Genomic DNA, 20,613 nt, shown 5'->3' on the forward strand with positions numbered 1-20,613 from the left:
TCACTCGGGGCTCCAGGTACGTCCCGGACTGCTAATGACCTGTCCTCTTCGCAGCTCTGAGGAGTGAGGGACGGGCCCTCCGGGGCTGCAGCGTGCTGGACTTCCCCTGGACGTGGTTCTGCGCCACGTCCTGGGAGGATGTTGAAGCAGCACTGGCCTGGGCTGGCCAGGGCAAGGCCTTCCACCGCGGCCAGAGGGAAGCTGTGCTGTGGGGCCTCCTGGGGGCGCTTCCCCCAGGCCGGGGTGGCTTGTTCTGTGTCTGGCCTCTGGCCTGTGTCTCTTGAGCGGCTCCAAGGACTCTGGGCTCCTCGGTCTCAGGGTCACCTGGCAAGGCCTGTGTCCTGCCAGCCTGGACAGGGCTTCTCGGCAGGGGATGTTGACCCACCACTTGGAGTGGAGCGGGTTACCTGGCAGGGCTTGGGGCGTGGGCCCGTAGGAAGGGGGATGGGCCCAGAGTCTAGGGCCAGACCCAGCTAAGGTATGGAAGCCGGCCCCAGGTTTGCTGGGCCCATCCTGGGGAGTGTTTAATTACTTTGTGCTTCATTATGAGGCTGTCTCCCTTTCTGGAATTTATTTTAGCTAATTAGTTGGAAATGCCAGAGTAGTATTTCAGACAATGGGACCGTCGTAAGTTATCATACAGGGGCAGTTAACCCTCGTGCAGATACTTACTGTGGTTTCTTGTCTTATTATGGCTCTGGTGTCCTACTCGGCTGGAGTCCAGTCCACCCGTTCTGACCTCTGGTCACTGCATTTCTGGGTCTCCACGGGGAGGGCTGGGAAGCCAGGCCCAGCTCTGGGGTCACATGCCCTGCAGGGTCCTCCTGTCTTGCTTGGAGCCTGCGCCTTCCCAGCCATGTGGGTAGGGGTCTTGTGAGTGTGGGGTGGAGCGTGCCAGGCTCTGGGCGCTCAGGTTCGAGCTCCCGGCACCAGGGCAGTGGGCGCCTAAGCCTGTCCTCGCTCACCTGGACATCCTTCTTCCTTCCAGGCTGAGGCGGCGGTGGCTGCCGTGGCGGTGGCAGACACGGTGCGAGATGGCCCCCCCATGGCGGGCCCCGATGGTGTGTCTAAGGCATGGGGCCGTGCGGGGGGCTGCACGTCGGCCTTAGTCACCCCGGCCCCAGGCTCCTCGGCGGGCGGCTCCCCGGGCCAGTCAGCCGCAGCTTCCTTCTTCATAAGGTAGGTCCTGGGCCCCTTGAGCATGCAGACGAGGCCGGTCAGTGGGGACCTGGGCTCTTGCCCCTGGGGGCCTGCGGGCCATTCCTGGGTCGCTGTGGCCTGCCACAGGTGGTAGCTGCCGAGTGGTGTTCACCGAGGAGCCCCGGTGGCTTCCGGGGTGCTGTGAAGGGCAGTGTCTGTCCCTGGGTTCCCGGCCCAGGCCTGCAGCTTGGGGTGTTGGGGGTGCCTGGGGCCATGGTTTGCAACCTGGGGCCATGGGGATTGCGCTGGTGTGGATAGGATCCCTGCAGAGGGGGCAGCTGGGCTGTGGGAGCCGACCCCGCGCCTGCCCTCCCCCTGGTGGCCTCGGGGATGTGGATTACAGGATGTAATCTCTGTAATGAGTGGTAACAGCAAGCCCAGCTGAGGGTCGCTGTGCCATTAGCAGCCGCGAGGGTGCTGATAAGCTTGTCTACGAATCACAGCGGGCAGCCGGGCACAGCGCGCCTTATCAGCCTGGTCCACAGGGACTAAGGCCTGATGGGGGAGTGACGGGGCATATGATGAGGGCATTGTCGCGCTGGGCTGATGAGCACGCCGCTGCCGTGAGGTCCGCCTTCATCATGCATGTGGCCTCAGCCGCCATGCCAATTAGGAGCGGAGAGCCCGGCTGGGCCCTCTGTCTAGGCTGCTCGGGTGTCCCGTGTGCCAGTGACAGTTGGGTTGGGGCGCAGGGGCAGCCGGCCTTCTCAGTCCCCTGAAGCCCTGTCCCCGGATCCTGGGGTTGTGCTTGGCTTGCAACGGGAGACCTTCTGAAAAGGGAACGCTTGCAGACAGTCGTGTGCTGGGGCCACCTCTGCCCCATGTGGAGGCCCCTGGCTTGGGGGCCTTGTCACGGAGCGTGCAGGCAGGTGCAGACACCACGCTGGCTCATTAGCCAAGGCCCCAGCGCAGCAGGCCAGGCTGCCTTTTGTCTCAGCCTGGGCTGGTGCTGCTGCTCCCGGGCTGCTCAGCAACTGACCTTGGGAAGTTACCATAGAAACAAAGAAACAAGCCCGGACTGGGACTGGGGACCGGGAGGAGGGTTTCCTGAGGGGGAGCACTGCCAGCTGCCATTACTTCCAGTCTGTTAGCCACCCTGGATCACAGAGGCTTCCTGAGGGCCTGTGGCAGGTGGCAGGGTTTGGGTCAGGTGGGGTGGTGTCTTGGCTTGCGATGGTCCCCGCAGTCTGGCTGGAGGGGGTGGCAATGAGACTCTTCCCCATCCAGGGGTGCACTCGCAGGGTGCTCAGAGTAGGGAAGGGGCCTGTCCAGAGTCCACTAAGATGATGGTGTCTGGCCCCCTGCCCCTCGAGGGCCCGGGGCACGTGCTGAGCACTGGTCTGTGCTCCTACCTCTGCTCTCCTACAGGACCCAGAGAAGCAAGGCTGGCCCCTGCCCTGCCCCGCCCTCGGGAAGTTTCCAGGCTGGGTGAGGGCGGGCAGTGCGCCTGTGGAGCTGGCCTTCTGTGGCCAGAGCAGAGCCAGGGTGGAATGGGGTTTGAGGGTTGAGTAGGAGCCTGCGGATGGGATGGGGTTGGAGCTCGGGCCTCTGGTCTTGCAGCCCTGGGGCGAGTCTTGCTGTCTGCTCCCACACACACAGTCCCTGGTGGTCCCAGCCTCAAGCCTCCCCAGATCTAGCCGCCTTCCAGTGCCCTGTGTCCCCTGTGCAGGAAGCCAGGGAGTGCTCTGGTCCCGAGGTTCCCTGGAGCCCAGGGTCTCCTTACTGTCCCCAGGGATGGGAGGCAGGGAGAGGGTGGGGATGGGGCTGAGGCCAGACAGCCCCTTAGCTCCGGGATGGCTGGAGCTGGGCCCGCTGCTCCTGAGGAGGACCGGAGGCCAGGCTGTGTGTGTAGGGCCCTTCTTGTTGAGACTCCTGAGGCCCATAGTCTTCCCACTCCCCTTGTGTCCTGGTGACCAGCTCTGAAGTTCTCCGCCCCACCAACCCGCAGTCCATGCTCTCCACGTGCCGGTCAGTGCTGCCTGCCCTTTGCTGGGAGAGGGGGTGTTGCCTCGGCGACTCAGAACCTGCTGTCTCAGGATGAACTGCTGGGGGGCGTTTCCGGGGCAGGCGGGTGTGGATAGGGGAGTGGCGGGGCTTGCTTCTGGCAGGGGAACCCCCATACTAACAGGCTCCTGAGGGTCCCCACTTGTGACCCCCATGGAGCCCTCTGGTGGCTGGATGCCCAGGCTCGCTTGGCAGTGGTGCAGAGCCGGCTGGGGACCCAGGCCGGAGGGCTCTCTGGGCAGGTGTCTCTTACCAGCGCACAGTCTCCAGGGGAGGATCTCAGGTGATGTGAGGTGTTGGGCCACAGCAGGCTCTGGAGGCAGGCCATGGTCTCCCCCATGGCCTCAGGCAGCAGCTGCCTTCAGCCAGGCTCTGGGTGTCCCCTTAGGGGGCTCCGACTCCTGCCAGGCCCTCAGTGGGGCAGATTCTGCAGGATGGGCAGGGCCCCTGGGTGGATAGAGGTGTGCCTGGCCCAGCTGCTAGCCCCGTCACACATGGTTGGGAAGCTCTGGGTTGGCAGTGCTAACCCTGTGCTGCAGCAGACCTGAGCTTCTGCCGGCAAGCAAGGGCCTCATGGTTAGGGCCCGCTGCCTGAGAACTTGTGGGCGTGGTGGCACACACTCATAATCCCAGCATTTGGGAGGCTGAGATAGGAGGATCGTGGTTTGGGGACAGCCTCAGCCACTTAGTGAGGCCCTTGCAACTCAGTGAGATCGGGAGGGCTGAGGGTGTAGCTCAGAGGTAGAATGCCGCGGGGTTCCATCCCCAGTACCACACACACAGTTGAAGCAGCTTTCTCTCTGTCACCAGGGACTGGCGAGCCTGGGGAAGCCCTGGGATGGCGCGGCGGCTCCTGGTGGCTCTGGATGGTTCCAGCGGCCTGAGCGTGCCTCGCTCTTTGGCGGCCACGGCTGGGGTAGCTGTGTGTGGCACAGCCCCTGCTGGGTGTGCTCCCAAGTCTCAGGAGGAGCAGCTCCCATCCTAGCTAGAGGCTCGGGGCTGGGACCCAGCCAGGCAGCTTCCTGGAGGAGGTTCTGGGAGGCCACAGGTGCATCCCCTTTAGAGCCAAACTAAGAGTGGTCCACAAGCCCGCTGCGGCTCCTGCCCTGGTCACCGTGGTGTTGCTGGGGTCTTCTCTCAGCCTGGTGACCGTGGGTGTTGCTGGGGTCTTCTCTCAGCCGTGGTGGGCACCAGGTTGTCCTGCCCCTGCTGCCTCCCCCTTCCAGGTTCGGGGCCGTTGAGGGCAGGTCTGGCCTTGGCCCGGAGGCCTCTGAGGTGTGGCAAAGCAGTGGGGGGCACTGCTGTGGCTGCCAGGGACCTGCATCCCATAGAAGAAGCGCCTGTCCTGGGGCCTCGTTAATGCCTGCGTGCTGAGTCACGCCCAGTGAGGTGAGCCTGTAAAAGCAGGCGCCTGAGGCGGGGCGGTGGGTGGGGCCGTTGGCTCCTGGCCCCTCGGGGCTGCCAGTGGGTGGGGGGGGCACCTCGAGTTAGGCTCAAGGGTGGAGACGCCTGGCCACAACCATCTGGCTTCTGGGCTGCCTGGACTTTGGAGGGTGCGCACCTCTGTCCAGACAGCCTAGGGCTTGAATGTGCCCTCTGGGGCCCCTAGGTGGCCTGGGTGCAGCTAAGGTCCGTGATGTGACCTGGGCTTCTGACCCCGTACAGCCAGCCCTGTTTCTGTGCCTCCCTGGCATGGCCCACTGGGGGTGGCAGTGCGGGTGCAGGAGGCACTGCCCACATGGCCTTAGTGGCGGTTGGCTGTACTGACCCTGTCTGACCTTGGGAGGGCCTGGGGCAGGACTGACCCCAGGACACGGTGAGGAGGGTGGGTGGATGGCTGACTACTGCGGACACTCCCACGCCTCCCTCCAGGGCCAGCAATGGGCGTCCTAACCCCAAGCCCTGGGCAGCAGTGCTTCGCTGCCCAGGTGTAGATGATGAGGTGATCAGAGCCTCCCGGTCCTGCACAGGGGTCCCCGCCTCCCACCTACCCCAGAAGTTCCTGCCCCAAGCTGGCTGCACCTTGCCCCCTCCTTCTGGCAGTGGGCCCTCCCCGGGGTCTGTGCTTGGGGCATGCCAGGTAGGGGCATGCAGCCCTGCCCCATCAGACCTGCGAGACAGTCATGTCCTCCGAGACAGGGCTACAGTGTCTCCCCACGGAGGCCACTGTGGAGGCTGGAGTAACCCTGTGGTTGGGTGGGAGGGGTCCAGAGCAAGAGGCGAAGGCTGGGGCGGTGGGGACAGGAGGAGCCCGTGTTGACACTGGTGAAATTGGCCTCCCCAGGCCTTGCCCAAGACCTGACCTCAGCCGGTCGCAGCACAGCACCCTCACTCCACCCTGCAGGGGCCGCAGCCGCACCAGCGACAGTCTGACCTCTGCTGCTGTCTGGTCCTGGGCAGAGGGCGGCGGGGACGGCGGCCTGGCAGGGTGGGCAAGGTGAGCAGTGGGTGCAGATGCCCGTGAGGCCTGAGGGCTTTGACACATAAGACCCTGTCCCCTAGGGTGCCACTAGCTCACGGGTGAGGCACCGGAGTTCTCGAGGCTAAGCCTCCCTGGACACGGCGCCTCTGCTCCCCGCTGCTGGGCCTGCCTGGGCGCGTGCGGGGCCTGCCACGGCTCTATTAAGGACTCCGTCGTGCATCGTAGATTACTTTTATTTTCCATGATGACACGTCACCAGGATGAAGCCATCCCTGGGGTCTCTTAAAAGACAACTCCTATTAAAGATGAGAGGAGTTAGTGAATCGCAGGCACTGGGTCTTCCCGCGGTGGGAGGCGGTGGAGGCCGGGCTGCTGCCCGTGGTGTGGGCCCTGGGGGCAGAGTGGGTCTGAGAGACCCAAGGTGCTGGGGAGAGGGGGCACTTTTAGGTGCAGGTGAGGGGCAAGTCCGGTAGGGAGGAAGGGCCGCTGTGGGGTGCCCCATGCCTCCTGAGCCTTCTCTTGTCTGGGCCACTGCCCTGCCCTGGGCCCTGTGGTTGGAAGCGGTGATGGGCACAGGGAGACGGGCTCAGCTGGTGAGCCCTGTGTGTTTTCACCGACAGTGTCCCTGGGTCACTGTGCTGGGGGAGGGTGAGCAGGCTGGTGGTCCGTGCAGACTGGGGTACTGGGCTTGCTGCCCAGTGAGGGACTCGGGGCAGCAGGGAGGGGCGCTGGAGGAGCCCCCCGGGGAGCCCTGGGAGCAGGCAGTAGGTGGACCTTGGATGCGTGCCTGACAGTAGGGTCAGCTTGCGGGGCCCTGAGGTTCAGTGACTACTGCCCTGGGCGTGTGTCTGTCTCTGTGTCTGTGCACGTGTGTGTCCACAAGGTGTCTGTCTGTGGCCCTGGGAGTGGCAGTGGTCACCAAATGTGAGCTAGCGCCCCCCCCCCCGATGTGCAAACAGGTGTGTGAGTCAGGCGTGGCGCCCGCCAGGGGCCTGGGGGCCGCCGAGCTCCGGCTGCGGAGGGCTGCGGCGCTCTTTCCCCGGGGCACGGGCATGGTATTCATGCCGGCACCTTTGACTGAGCCCACCTGTACAGAGGCAGCATGATCGATGCTGAATGCATTAGTTCAGTGGGGTCACGTCAGCCCGCTTTAGAGGTGGGGAAACTGAGGCAGTGGGAGGCTGAGTCGGCAGCCTGAGTCCTCCCTCCTGTAAGCGGCTGCTTGCAGCCTGGGTGCTCCCGTGCCCCATGGCAGCTGTAGGTGGGGCATGACCGATGCCCTCGGCGGAGCACAGAGCCGTTGGCAGTCCTGTGTCCAGCTGGACCCTCTGCCCAAGGGCCTGGCCTGTGGGCCGGGCAGAGCTGCCAGAGGGCACGCAGCAGTGGCCACATTGCTGGCTGTGTCTCTTCGAGCACCTACCGAGTGGCCGCTGGGGTGGGAGGTGAGGCCTGTGTGTGCAGTGAGGCGGGGATGGGGACAGCCTTGGAACCCTCTGAGCGCCTCTTCTCCCCAGGGCTGCTCAGAAGCTCAGCCTGGCCTCCAAGCGCAAGAAGCACCCCCCACCACCTGCGCCTGCCGCCCGGGGCACCTCTACCTACCCGACCGACTTCAGCGGGGTCCTGCAGCTGTGGCCGCCCCCAGCACCCCCCTGCCTGCTCAGGGTCGCCTCCAAGGCCAAGGACAGCCCCGGCAGCTTCGGAAAGGTAGACTAGCAGCCCTGCTGGCGGAGCGGTGGGGGAGGAGTGCGAGGAGGTGCAGGGAGTAGAGGGCCCCACTTGGTCTCCAGGGTGGGTGACGATGATAGCAGAGGTACAGATGGGGAGACTGAGGCCCAGGCCAACAGGGAGGCTTGGGAGACTTCATGGGGCTGGGAGTGGCTTGTCTTCAGGTCCCAGGGGCAGGCTCTGGGTCAGCCAGGTCATGGGGCTTCCTGGGACTGGGGTGAATTCCATCCAGGAAGCCACCTTGCCTGGTTCCCAGCTGCCCTTAGGGGGCAGGGGAAGGGCCAAACCCTCAGCTCCTCTGAGTCACCATGTCCTGCCAGATGCCAGCCACGGCTTGGGGAAAGGATTGATGTAGGGGCGCTGTTTCAGATGGGGACACCGAGGCCTGGGCAGGGAAGGGGCTGGCTGGCCCTGAGCCTGCTCTGGGAGCCTTGGCCCTGGACCCTGCGGGTCACTGTCCCTGCAAGGCTGGAGAAGCACTTGTCTGGCCCCTAGAGGCCATCCATGCTGGACTGAGCGACTGCTGGGCTGAGGCGTGCACTTGTCCAGTGGGGAGCCAGCTCACACCAGCGCATGCCCGGGGGTGGGAGGACAGAGAGGCCATACGACTCCCCGCCTCTCTGTGACCTCAGCAATGGCTGGACCTGCACTTCCTTGTAGCCCACCAAGGTGCCCTGAGGGTACTGGGTGGAGGCCCCCCGCGGTCAGCCAGGCTGCTGGGCTCCTTGTATGCTTCCTGGGCTCTGCTCCCCAGGACAGTGTCTGGAGGGGAAGCTGATGTCTGCCACCTGCCTTCAGCTGGCCTGGCCAGCACCTGCCCACCTGCTCAGCTCTGTGGGCCAGGTGTGCTCTGGGTTCCCCTCTGCCGGTTGCCCCCAGGGGGGTGCTCCTGGGTGTCTGAGCCCTCATGCATGGCCCAGGACCAGCTGCCCAGGCTGCCCTGAATCTAGTGAGTTCAGGATTGATGCCCAGCCTGCCCTGCCCCGTCAGAAAGGGCTCTGGGCCTGGCCCACTGTGGGGGTGGGAACTGCTGGGGACCCCACCCCAGGTGATCACAGTAAGAGTGCTGTTAGCATGTGGGGTGGGGGCTTCCACCTCCACCTGCATCTCCCAGAGCCCTGGCTCAGCGGCTGGAGGCTGGAGACCAGCCCGGTGCCCAGGGTTGAGTGCTGCCGTTGGCACGTGAGCTGTGTGCATGTCCAGAGTGGACTGTGGTGTGGCCAGGCCCGGAGCGAGGAGTGTGGCTGTGAGCTCTGGGCCTCCTGCAGCTGCGTGGGTCTGAACTGCAGCCTTCCGCTCTCAGCCTGGGCTCCAGCATCTGCAGTGCAGGGGTCTTCCGGGTGGCCTGGCCATCTCCTATCTTAAAGTGGGACATTTGGTGCTGTTTCTGTCTGAGTTGCCAGGCCCAGGGGTCCGGGCAAGGGCGACCTCTGCTGCCTGGTGAGGTGACCTGCCAGCCTCTTGGGATGGGTGCTGGGGTGGCAGGTGTCCTCACTAGCCCCCTAACCTGCACCGCTGGGGCACATGGGGCTTCTGCCCTGTCACCCGCCCTGCACACCTGCAGTGTCCTCAGGAGGCAAGGCTGGTAGTGTGGGGCATCTAGGAGGGAGGGCAGGATAGCGGGCCAAAGCCTGGCCCAGGGGTCACCCAGTGTCCTCTTCTCTGCAGCAGCTCCCCAGGGAGGGTGCCCCTGGCCAGGGGCCTCTGTCCCGGCTGCATGGGGAGCGGGGCTGGGCTGGGAAACTGTCTTCCCAGCTCTGGCCTCCACTGGTCCGATTGCCCAGCCTGTCTGTACCATTGGGGCATCTATGCCGAGGGGCCTCGTGGGGACAGGCATGCCTCGTGGCCAGCTGGCAGGTGAAGGGCACAGTGACGCAGGAGTACCACTTTCTCGCTGCCTGTTTCCTGAGGTCCAGGCTCCCTCCTCCCTCCTGGCACCAGGCCCCCACCCAAGTGCTCCCTCGGGGACCCTCAACCTTGTCCCTGGTGATTCTGGAACATGTGGTGCTTCTCCAGAGACCCTGGCCGCTGCCTTTTACCTCCATAATCCCGGTGCCTCCCTCCCCCCGCTCCCCGTGTTATTAGCACTGATGTCGCAGTCAGAATGCTTCCTGAAAGGCGTTTAATACTGTCACAGAAAAGAAGTTAGATTACGTTCAATTTCTGACATTAATGTGCTACTTAAGATAATTCATCATGTTGTGGTATTAAAAAAGACATCCCTTTTGCGGTGGGTGCGGGCGGCGCCCCTCCCCCTCCCTGCCTGGGCCACCTCTGGGGAGCTAGAAGCCCCTTTTTTATGCAAAATGTGTTTTTCCTTCCCCGCAGCAGCAGAAGCAGCTATTCAAGCAGGCTTTGTAATATCTGCACATTTCGGGGAGAGAGATGTGCTTGTCTCTTGCGAAGACCCTGTCATTTCCCGAGGTAATGACAGGTTCTTTCCAGGAGACAATGGCGGGTGCTGGGGCGGGGGCGGGGGGGGGGGGCTGCACAGCCAGGCTCCTGCCAGGCCCCCTCCCCGGCGGGTCTGCACTCTGGATTAGCATCTCTGCTTGAGAGGCAGACATCAGGAGACGCCAAATCATAGCTTCTCAGGCCTCCCTCCCTGCTAGGGATTCTCGCCAATCTCCAGAGCCCATTTGGTTCCTGAAGTGGGAAGGGGTTCACACTGGAAAAAAATTGCCAAAAATTACCGGGAAGTGCACATTTTCGTCTGTGGCGGCTTTTGAAAATGGAATAGTTTTGTTCCTGTTGTCAGGGAATAAAAGAATCGATTCTGGCCTGCCGGAGCCCAGGTTCTGAGTGTTACAATAGCCAAGTGTTTCTTCCTGCTCCTCCCCAGAGGGTGGGACACCCAGATCTGCATATCAATGTGCCCGTGCCCAGGGGAGTGGATGGCGCGGTGCGAACTACCCGAGGTAAACCAATTTCACCGGTGTTATGTATCTGTCACTTACAATTAAATCCGTGAAAAATACTGGCTCTGAAATGAGTCTCAGGTAATTTGATTTACAGCGAGGTGGAGAAATGAGCGATTTCATCGGAGAGTGGACGATGGTGTCCTCCAGCAGGACATGGGAGGCCTAGCGCAGGGTGGCCTGGGGGACAGAGCGCCCCTGAGGCCCCCCGCTGTCCACACGCCTGCCTGTGAGACACCCCTGGGCACATTCCAGCCCAGGCTTTGGGGAGTCTGCGGCAGGGGCTGACCGTCCCTTCCGAGGCTGTTGGGCTTCTTCATGTTTTAGAGGCGCACGTTGACTCTGCCACATGCCCAGGATGACTGCTCCCTGGCCGGCTCCGGGAGAGCAGGTCCAGCCTCACCCTGCTCATGCTGTCCTCTCCCACACCTCTGCCCCAGCCTCAGTTTCCCCCAGCCAACGTTGGGAGCTTGTAAGGCCAGAGGTTGTGAGAAGTCACATCCCTTCTTGGATAGCATTCTCATTCTAATGAGACGCCCTTAGCCTTCCTGCTGACCCCAGTCCTGCAGGGGGTTCTGGGAGCCTGGCCACCTGGGCTGGGGGAAACTCAGGCTGCAGCCCGGGGACTTCCCTCCGAGGCCTCGGGCCTTTGTTGGTCTGGTCATCTTTCATTGCACAAATGCTCCTGCTGTCTCCTGGTGGCTGGGCTGGCACTGCGGTGGGAAGAGGGGCCCCTGCAGGAGAGATGCCCGGGGCACAAGACGTGCCCCTCCCGTCTGGGAGCGCAGTGAACTGCTCGCAGGACCTGGCGTGCGGGCGGGAGCCCGCTGCCCCCGGCCCTGTGCTGCGCCATGCACCCTGCCAACCTCACCCTGCCCTGGGCTTCATTTTCTCCCTGCTCCGCTGACCTCATGTGGATCCGCTCTGGCTGCATTCCTGGGCGTTGGGCCGCTCTGAGGCCCTGTCCGCTGTCCAGCCCTGCACTCCTCCTGCCCTGTAATTAGCACCCAGCTGGGCGGTGCTCAGACGCCTGCCCCTCCCCACCCCAGGTGAAGGTTGTGCTGCGTATCTGGCCGGCCCAGGGGGCCCAGCGCCCTGCCGAGTCCACGTCCTTCCTGAAGGTGGACCCTCGGAAGAAGCAGGTGACCCTGTACGACCCGGCTGCTGGGCCCCCGGGCAGCGCGGGCCTCCGGCACGCCGCCACCGCGGCCGCCCCTAAGATGTTTGCCTTTGACGCCATCTTCCCGCAGGACTCTGAGCAGGTACCGTGGGGTGGATCTCCTGGGGCCCTGGGCTGGGGCTGCTGGTCTGGATGGGGTCTGTGTGGAGTGAGGAAAGAGAGGGGCCAGCTGCCTGTGCCCACTGGGGTTTCTCTCCCTTCACCACCTCTCGCCAGCACCCAAGTATCCCTACCCAGCGCCTACTTGGTTCTCTAGCCCAGCTCTCAGGAAATGCTGGGTTTGGGAAGTCCACGCTTCTGGAACTTTCTGAGCGGCAGTGTGCTTTGCCCTGGATGCGGGGGCAGCTGCCCCCCCCCCCACACACCCAGCATGCTTGTAGGCAGCAGGGCCACGCCAGGGTTGGCCGGCTGTGCATCCGCGTTGACGTCAGCCCCGCTGTGTTTTATGGAGCGCGTGTCTGTGCACGTGCTGGCCAGCAGCCCTGTGTGTGTTGCGTGTGTTCTGTGTGCTGTTATTGCTAGGCCATGCTTTCCGTGTGTGTAAGCGAGCCCTGGTGTGTCGCCCCGGCCTTCCAGCTCAGCTGCCCTGAGGGCTTGCTTCTGCCCGTGACAGGCAGACAGGCCCTGGCTGTACAGGCGACCAGAGTGGGTGGCCGCAGCCCCCTGGGCTCTGCTTCCGACACCCTGCTCCCTCCACAGGCCGAGGTGTGCTCGGGGACGGTGGCCGACGTGCTGCAGTCTGTGGTCAGTGGGGCTGATGGCTGCATCTTTTCGTTTGGCCATATGAGCCTTGGTAAGCCTCCTGGGCGGCCAGCGCACTGCCTTCCAGCACCTTGCTGCCGTTGCTGGGCCCTGGGTGGAGAAGGACGTGGTTCTCTATGAGGGCGTCTGGGTAGGCTCGCCTGGGGAGGCCTCAGCATGGATGGAGGAGGCTCCCGAGGTCCTAGTAGCTCCAGGTTGGCCCCAAGGACTCGGGCAGGGCTCGGTGGCGCCTCCCTGCCTGGCAGCGCTGGGCCTCATGTGCCCCACGGCCCACAGGCAAGTCGTACACCATGATTGGGAGGGACAGCTCGCCCCAGAGCCTGGGCGTCGTGCCCTGCGCCATCTCCTGGCTCTTCAGACTCATTGAGGAACGCAGAGAGCGGACAGGCACCCGCTTCTCCATCCGTGTGTCGGCTGTGGAGGTGTGCGGCCGGGACCAGAACCTCCGAGACCTGTTGGCCGAGGTGGCCCCTGGCAGCCTCCAGGAAACCCAGTCTCCGGGAGTGTACTTGCGGGAGGACCCCGCGTTTGGGGCACAGGTGCGCCGCCTCACTGTCCTGGGTGGGTGGGGTGGTACCACATGCAGCCTCAGGCCCCTAAAGGCACGGTTGCCCCCACCTCTTCCCAGCTCCAGAGCCAGAGCGAGCTGCGTGCGCCCACGGCCGAGAAGGCCGCCTTCTACCTGGACGCAGCCCTGGCCGCCCGCAGCACCAGCCGGGCTGGCTGCAGCGAGGACCTGCGGCGCAGCTCCCACATGCTGTTCACGCTGCACGTCTACCAGTACCGCGTGGACAAGTGCGGCCAGGGAGGAAGTAGGTGCCGGGCGTGGGCCGACACCGCCTACGGCGCTCCCTGCCTGGCCCGGGCATCTCCCGAGGGTCTGGGGTAGGTGCCCTGGACCATGGCACCACCTGCCTGCCTTGCAATTCCAGTGTCCGGAGGCCGCAGCCGCCTGCATCTCATCGACCTGGGCAGCTGCGAGGTGGCAACCGGCAGGGGTGGGGAGGCCGCCGCCGGACCCCTGTGTCTGTCCCTGTCGGCCCTGGGCAGCGTCATCCTGGCTCTGGTCAACGGGGCCAAGCACGTGCCTTACAGGTGAGTTCGGGCATCTTGGTTGTTGCTAGCCGGGGGGCCCCTGGGAGCTGGCCTTGGATGGGCCCTGCGTTGGGTCCCTGAGCCCAGGATGTGGGGCACAGGATGCTGGGACAGACCTGGGGCCCTAGCACAACCTGGTGAGACTGGCCCTAGAGCCCCCCTCATCCAGCCTCCCGCCCTGGCCTCGGCTTCCAGGGACCACAGACTCACCATGCTGTTGCGGGAGTCCCTGGCCTCCAGTGGCTGTCGCACCACCATGATAGCCCACATCTCAGACGCGCCGGCCCACCATGCCGAGACACTCAGCACCGTGCAGGTGGCCGCGCGCATCCACCGCCTGCGCAGGAAGAAGGCCAAGGTGGGTGCCATCCCGTGCCCTCCAGCGGAAGACCCCAGGCTCCCGCGTCCTCGGCGGGCCCCAGAGGGCACTCACTGTGTGTCGGGGCGGGGGAGCAGGTGGATCTGTGCATCCTGGGGCCCTGTAGAGGGAGAGGGAGCCAAGGCCGGTTCCTGCTGCAGTGGGCTGAGCTGGTGCTGCCCCAGTGGGGTGCGCTGCCCCAGTGGGGTGCACCTCCCTGGCCTAGCCCGAGGCCCGGGCAGGTGGGACTTGGACACATGTCCAGGGGCCTGGGGGGTGCGCCTTGGGGCGCTCTGGGTCTGGCAGCACCAGGTCTGAATCTGGGCTCTCACCTGAGCGCCTGTCTCTCTCCTGTGAGCCGGCTCACGCTGTTCTCCTTGGATAAGGCTAAGGAGACTGTTCTCTGCCTAAAACTTTAATGCAGGTCCCAGTGCAGGCCTCGTGCAGTGGCTGTGACTGTCATTTGGCCACAGGGACCACAGCTGCATGCCGCTGGAAGGCCCAGGGACGGGGGACGGTGGTTGCGGGTGGAAGGTCGGGCCTACTCACTGTGTCTGCCTTGCCGCCCCCAGTACGCATCCAGTTCCTCGGGCGGCGAGAGCTCCTGTGAGGAGGGCCGGGCCCGCCGCCCCCCACAGCTGCGGCCCTTTCCCCCGTGCACGGTGGCCCCGGAGCCCGGCCGCCCAGCTCCCGGCCTTTCTGGTGACGCTGACTACTCATCCAGCAGCGAGCAGTCCTGCGACACGGTCATCTACGTGGGGCCTGGTGGGGCTGCGCTGTCGGACCGGGAGCTCACTGACAACGAGGGTCCGCCTGACTTCGTGCCCATCATCCCTGCGCTGAGCCGCCGTCGGCCCTCCGAGGGCCCTCGGGATGCTGACCACTTCCGCTGCAGCACCTTTGCAGAGCTGCAGGAGCGGCTGGAGTGCATCGATGGCAGCGAGGGCCCCTTGGGATCCCTGGCCAGCCTCAGTGGACCTCAGGCAAGCCCTGCCCGAGGGCGCAGGAAGCCCTCACTGCCCGAGGCAACCTCGCCCAGGAAGGCTGTGGGCCCCCTGATGGCCGTCAGCACATCTCGAGGGAGCCCCGGTCTGAATGTCCACCGGGGCACCCCTGAGTCCTCCAAGACCAGTGGCCAGGGTGACCAGAGAGAGGACAGCAGTGTCTGGTCTGAGCCGTCCCCTCCAGACAAAGCCATGGCGGGTGGAGGCCGGCGGCCACTGCCCAGCCCAGCCCCTCCGCCACCCCAGCAGCCGGAAGCTCAGGGAGCCCCCACAGAGCCTGGAGGAGGGGGTCCCAACGGTGTGGTGCGGACACCCCCTGTGGGCATGAGCGGGCAGGCAGGCCAGCCCCCTCTCTCCCCAGATGTGGCCTGCCCCCAGCCATCTGCTCGTGGCTGCCAGGTGGAGCGGGGCCTGCTGACCACCACCGTTACCCTGCAGCGGCCCGTGGAGCTGAACGATGAGGACGAGCTGGTGTTCACGGTGGTGGAGGAGCTGCCCCTGGGGGACCTGGCGGGGGCCGCACGGCCCTCCAGCCTGGCCAGCTTTGGCAGCAACTGCTCCCTGCAGGCCCTGGCCTCTGGCTCGCGGCCGGTCAGCATCATCAGCAGCATCAATGATGAGTTTGATGCCTACACCTCACAGGCGCCCGAGGGGCCGGCCTGGGCTGGCGGAAGTCCCAGCTCCTCTCTCGGCTCCTGGCCCAGTGAGGTCAGCATCTGCCCCACGCCACAGCCTCCCTTTGGGCCTGACTTGCCAGTGGGGCCCAGCCCCCCAGAACTTCCAGCCCAGGGCAACTTCCTGGAGGACAGCAGCTTCAGGTCCTCGGACTACGGTTCACCTGGCAGTTCTGGTCCAGCCCGCAGTCCTCGCCCCCGGGAGGCCAGTGTAGCTGCCCCAACCCGGCTGGGCAGGGAGCCCTGGGCTGGGTCCCCTCAGGGGACAGCCGCTGCCGAAACTCTCCACTCCAGCCTCCCCCGAAAATCCAGGACTACCTCCTCAGCCAGCCGCACTGGCTGCACTCGCCAGGGCCCCCGTCCATCCAGCCCCGGAGGCTCATTTGAGGACCCTTGGCTGCTCCGGGCACAGGACTGTGATCTGCTGCAGGTGGCCTCTGCCAGTGGGGCCTCCGGCCCGTCCCCGAGCTTGTCCCAGCTGCCTGAGGCACAGGCAGTGCTGGTCTGTGCCCATAGGGTGGTGGACGGCTGTGAGGTGGGGGCCAGGGTGGCCCGCAGGCCGGAGGCCGTGGCTTGCATTCCCCCACTGAGGAGGGGCGCCACCACGCTGGGAGTGACCACACCCGCCACGTCTTGTGGGGACACCCTGGCTGAGGCAATTGTCTGCTCTGGCAGCCTGAAGGCCTACCCCAGCAGCAAAAAGAGCGGGGCTCCCAGGGGGGGCTTCCTCCCAAGGCCCAGTGGGGCACTGCCCCCAGCACCCCCTGTACGGAAGTCCAGCCTGGAGCAGAACAGCCTGGCTATAGTGCCCACACAGGCCCTGGCCCTGACCCGGACCCCTGCCATCTTCCGAGGGGAGGAGGAAGCTAGGCCCAGAATGGCTGACCAACTGGTTCCCAAGGCCACATCCAGCCTGAAGGCCCGGGCCGGCAAGATGGAGACAGGCCACCGGGCTGTCGGCCACACATCCCTGGAACGATGCGAGGGCCTGGCACACAACAGCGGCAGGGTCAGGGAAGCCCCAGGGAGGCCACCCCGGGCCATGCCCAGGCTGGGCGTGCCGCCCGCCAGCCCCACCCCTGGGCTGGCCCCTGCCTGTAGGGCCAGCCCGGCTAAGGGTACGGGAGCTGCCAAACCCCCAGCCGGTGGGGCCAAAGGCCGGAGCTTAGCGGCCAGTGGGTCTCGGGCTCTGGGTGCCTCAGCGAAGCCGCTGGCCCCGGTGGTGGGCCGCACCCCAAGCGGCCCCGTGCCTGGTCCCCGGGTGGCCCCGCGGGCTGCCCCTGGCATTGGGGCCAAGGCTGGACGGGGCACGATCATGGGCACCAAGCAGGCTCTTCGGGCTGCCCACAGCCGTGTCCACGAGTTGGCGGCCAGTGGAGCTCCCGGGAGGGGTGGCTCCTCGTGGGGCTCGGCTGATGGCAGTGAGGACAGTGGCGTGAGCTTGACGGGGGAGCCGCCCGTGGGCCCCGCCCTGCCGTCCCCCTACAGCAAGGTGACGGCGCCGCGCCGGCCCCAGCGCTACAGCAGCGGCCATGGCAGCGATAACAGCAGCGTGCTGAGCGGGGAGCTGCCGCCCGCCATGGGCCGCACGGCGCTCTTCTACCACAGCGGGGCCAGCAGCGGTTACGAGAGCGTGCTGCGGGACAGCGAGGCCAGCGGCAGTGCCTCCTCCGCCCCCGACTCCACGAGCGAGAGCGGGGCCGCCTCCCCAGGCGCCCGCGCACGCAGCCTCAGGTCCCCCAAGAAGAGGGCCACAGGTGGGTGGTGGCACCGGCCTGCCTGTGCGGCCCTCTGCCGGCCATGGCCAGGCCCCTGCGGCCCTGCCTGTGCCCTGGCCCTGGCCCTGGCCCTCTACCGAGACCAGGCAAGCCTGGTGTGGTCTCTGGCACAGCCTTTACAGACGCCAGGTGTGCACAGCCCTTGACAGTTTCTAAGTGTGTCTGGGGCGTTTCAGTGAGGTGTGCGGTGCCCCAGCTCATAAATCTGAGAGATATCGTTGGGACAGACCCTTGGCGGTTGCAGACTTGGGCTTACCGGCACAGCACGGTGGTGTGCCGAGCTCCCAGAGCATACCCTCTGGTCCCCGTAGTCTCGCAGGGGCCACCCCGCGGGGTTCCCAGGGAGCAAGGCAGGGAACTGGGTGTGAGCTGAGTGTTAGGTCCAGGATGGGCTCTCTCTGTCTCTGCTGCCTGGGAGTCCCTGCTGGTGCCTTTCTGCTCTGGGGACCAGCCTGGACGGCCAGTTAAGGGGTGGAGGGCCGCCTCCGGGGAAGGCTGGCTGAGGGGCTGTGTGGCCGTGCGGGCGGGCGGGGGCTTGGGCCAGGCCCGGTCTCCGTTCACCAGTGCCTTCCTTCTGTCCCAGGTCTGCAGCGGCGGCGACTGATCCCGGCCCCGCTGCCTGAGGCTGCTGCCCTCTGCCGAAAGCCCAGTCTGCCGGGCCAGTGGGTGGACCTGCCCCCGCCCCTGGCCGGCTCCCTGAAGGAGCCCTTCGAGATCAAGGTGTACGAGATCGACGACGTGGAGCGCCTGCAGCGGCATCGCCCGCCCCAGCGGGAGGACCCAGCCCAGGTGGGTCCTGCGTTGGGCTGGGGGCTGGGGGCTGGCTGGGGCCTGGCTGGGGCCTGGGAGCCCCTGACTTCACCTTCTCTTCTCCGCAGCTCTCCCAGGATGTGGACAAGGTAGGAGGGCGTGAAGCTACTGTTGTCGGCTCCAGCGGCTGCTGTGGGCCCACAGGCCTTACCTGCCCACCTTCGAGGCCCTTCCCTGGGCTCACATAGGCCCATGGCCCAGGCGGGGTGCTGGGGAGGGAGGGCCGCAGCGCCCCGAGTAGCTGAACCCCTCCTGTGTCCTGCCACCAGGGCCCCGTGTGCATCAGCTCCAGGCTGCGCCTGGCGGAGCGCAGACAGCAGCGGGTACGCGAGGTGGAGGCCAAGCGTGAGCAGCTGCGCGAGGAGCTGGCCAAGACCCAGGGCCGGCTGATGGTGGAGCCTGGCCGCTGGCTGGAGCAGTGTGAGTGCCTGGCCAGTCTCCCAGCCAGCCTCCCTGCCCCTGTGCCCGCCGGCCTCCCCGCCTCTGGCTCTGCCGGCCTCCCCGCTGGCCTCTTGCCTCTGGCCCCACCGGCTTCCCGCCCCTGCCCCTTTGCCCCACCGCCTTCCCTGGTGGCTGCAGGCCCTCCCGTGTCCACCCTCCAGCCGGCATCACACCGCGGGGGTGGGAGAGAGGCCCACAGGCCCGCCGTCTTTCCTGGGCATTTTGGGAGCCCGGTGTGGCCCTGACCGTCTGTCCCTCCCCTCCCTTCCCAGTCGAGGTGGACCCGCAGCTGCAGCCCGAGTCAGCGGAGTACCTGGCGGCTCTGGAGCGAGCCACGGTGGCCCTGGAGCAGTGTGTGAACCTGTGCAAAGCCCACGTCATGATGGTCACCTGCTTCGACATCAGTGTGGCTGCCTCCGCCGCAGTGCCGGGGCCGCAGGAGGTGGACGTCTGAGGCTGCGCTGGCCACGAGGACATGCCGAGGGTGTGAGGATGGACGTGGATGGCGTGCGGATGTGCTTGGAGATGGAGGGACAGGACCCAGAGGGGTCTGTGCAGGACTGGGGTCTCAGAGCGGAGTCGAGCGTGGGGACGGGCAGGGCCGGCTGGCCACAGACAGAGTGAGCCAGCGTGGGGGGCCGCGAGACGCCGCCGCCCACACAGTCACGCAAGTGCCTTTAACTCGGGTCGGGCTTCTCTCCTTTCTGCATTTGGTGCTAGGGACTCACGACACCAGCGGGGCGCTTGGGCCCAGGCTCGGGCCGCCTGACCGCCGGGCTGGGGCTGGGCCAGTTGTTTGTATCTGACTCGCCTTCTTTACGGGCCTGCGCTCAAAAGCTTTTTTTTAGGATCAGGATTTTTCTTTCTTTCTAGCAGTTTCTTCCAGCAGAGCTGCTTCAGATCTCACGGTCGGCACCAGCAGGGTCTTCTGGAGTGGGGGGCCGACCTTGGCTCCCCCCAGGGGCCTGCTCTGTCCTCAGGACACGCGAGTGCTGAACCGTGGGCACGCGATGCCTTCTTCCACGGCAGGAATTCTTACCAAAACCACAAGCAAAAAACACAAAACGAGACCAACTACCACTAACAGACGGGGTATGGGTTTTATAACGGTTCTGTTAGGTTTGTATTTTTATATCATTTTGCCTATAAACATGGAATTTGCATTGGGAATTTGAAGACAAATGATCTATGTTTTTATGGTTTTCTATGGAAGGTTTTCCCGGGCCGAGCTCCTGGCAGCCGCGGGAGGCAGCCCTTTTGTGGAGGTGCCAGGCAGGATGGGGGTCCTCGGAGGCCCAGTGACGGGCCCCGCACGGCATGCTCGTGCTCTCTGGCCATTGTGCGTTTTATAGGGCGTCCAGACCTTTGTACAGATGTGTAGATAACATCTTGCTACAGTTTTTACCTGTGAATAAAAGATGCACTGTTTGTTCGCATGGCTCTTGGGTGCCCTGGCTGTACCAAGCCCCTCTGCCTGGGTGTGCCCCCAGGGGTCCTCCGGGCGAGGAGGCCGCAGGCTGCAGGATACCTGCATCTGAGGGCGCTGGGGGCTGCGTCAGCATCTCCACCGGCCCTCAGCCCTGCAGAAGGCATGCAGGCAGGGACCCCGGCAGAGAAGGTGGCGAGAGGCAGGGTGGATCCAGTCACACCTCTTCTCGCCCTGCCTAGATCCTGGAGTCAGGCTGGCCGAGCCAGGCTGCTCGGGGCCGGCAGGAAGGAGCCTTCCTGGTGGCTGCGCTGGGTTGTGTTGTCTGGGGAGGCGGCAGGTGCCCGGGTTCTTTCCTTTGCTCCCGGCTTGCCTTCCTGGGAGAACGTGAACCTGTCGACACACCAGGACCCCCAAGCCAGCGGACCTGGCAGGGCTGGCTCCTCCTGCGAGGACTCGCCATGGCGCTGTCTCGGCCTCTGTCCCTTGGGCTCTCCCTGACTCATGGATCTGGAGCCCTGGCACCTCCAGGAGGCCCATCCTTTAAGCTCCTGAGTGGTGGCCTGCTCAGGCCTAGGTCCCCAGATCTGCCTCGGTGGCGGCTCCGGCAGCGGCTCCTGGCCTCTCACACGCAGCCTCCCCCAAACCATGTCTATCCCCGCGCTGCCCCGCCCTGCCCCACACCTGTCTGCTGGCTGGGGGTCTTGAGAGGAGAGGAGTGTGGGGACGGGCAGGGTCAGCTGGCCATGGACAGAGTGAGCAGCGCGGGAGGGCTGCGAGACCTTCGCCACCCAGTCAGCAATACTGCTCTGACCG

The 20,613-nt window shown here is 65.3% G+C and overlaps 1 protein-coding gene across 1 annotated transcript in view; it reads left to right on the top strand.

Annotated features, from left to right (window-relative positions):
• The window catches only part of KIF26A (kinesin family member 26A), a gene marked incomplete at both ends in the record, with an annotated part of 32,801 nt that extends 13,976 nt beyond the window's left edge, over positions 1–18,825 (top strand). The window contains 13 exons of the mRNA XM_080706909.1: positions 989–1,179; positions 7,141–7,330; positions 11,319–11,531; positions 12,149–12,242; positions 12,488–12,750; positions 12,840–13,023; positions 13,144–13,306; positions 13,502–13,664; positions 14,237–17,099; positions 17,704–17,909; positions 17,999–18,019; positions 18,200–18,350; positions 18,644–18,825. Of these exons, the coding sequence (XP_080563035.1) occupies positions 989–1,179; positions 7,141–7,330; positions 11,319–11,531; positions 12,149–12,242; positions 12,488–12,750; positions 12,840–13,023; positions 13,144–13,306; positions 13,502–13,664; positions 14,237–17,099; positions 17,704–17,909; positions 17,999–18,019; positions 18,200–18,350; positions 18,644–18,825 (4,884 nt within the window). The remainder of the gene's footprint in view (positions 1–988; positions 1,180–7,140; positions 7,331–11,318; positions 11,532–12,148; positions 12,243–12,487; positions 12,751–12,839; positions 13,024–13,143; positions 13,307–13,501; positions 13,665–14,236; positions 17,100–17,703; positions 17,910–17,998; positions 18,020–18,199; positions 18,351–18,643) is intronic.
• Positions 18,826–20,613: the final 1,788 nt, after the last annotated feature.

Source organism: Muscardinus avellanarius (genome assembly GCF_963383645.1).
Source record: "Muscardinus avellanarius genome assembly, chromosome: 12".
Classification (NCBI taxonomy): Eukaryota; Metazoa; Chordata; class Mammalia; order Rodentia; family Gliridae; genus Muscardinus; species Muscardinus avellanarius.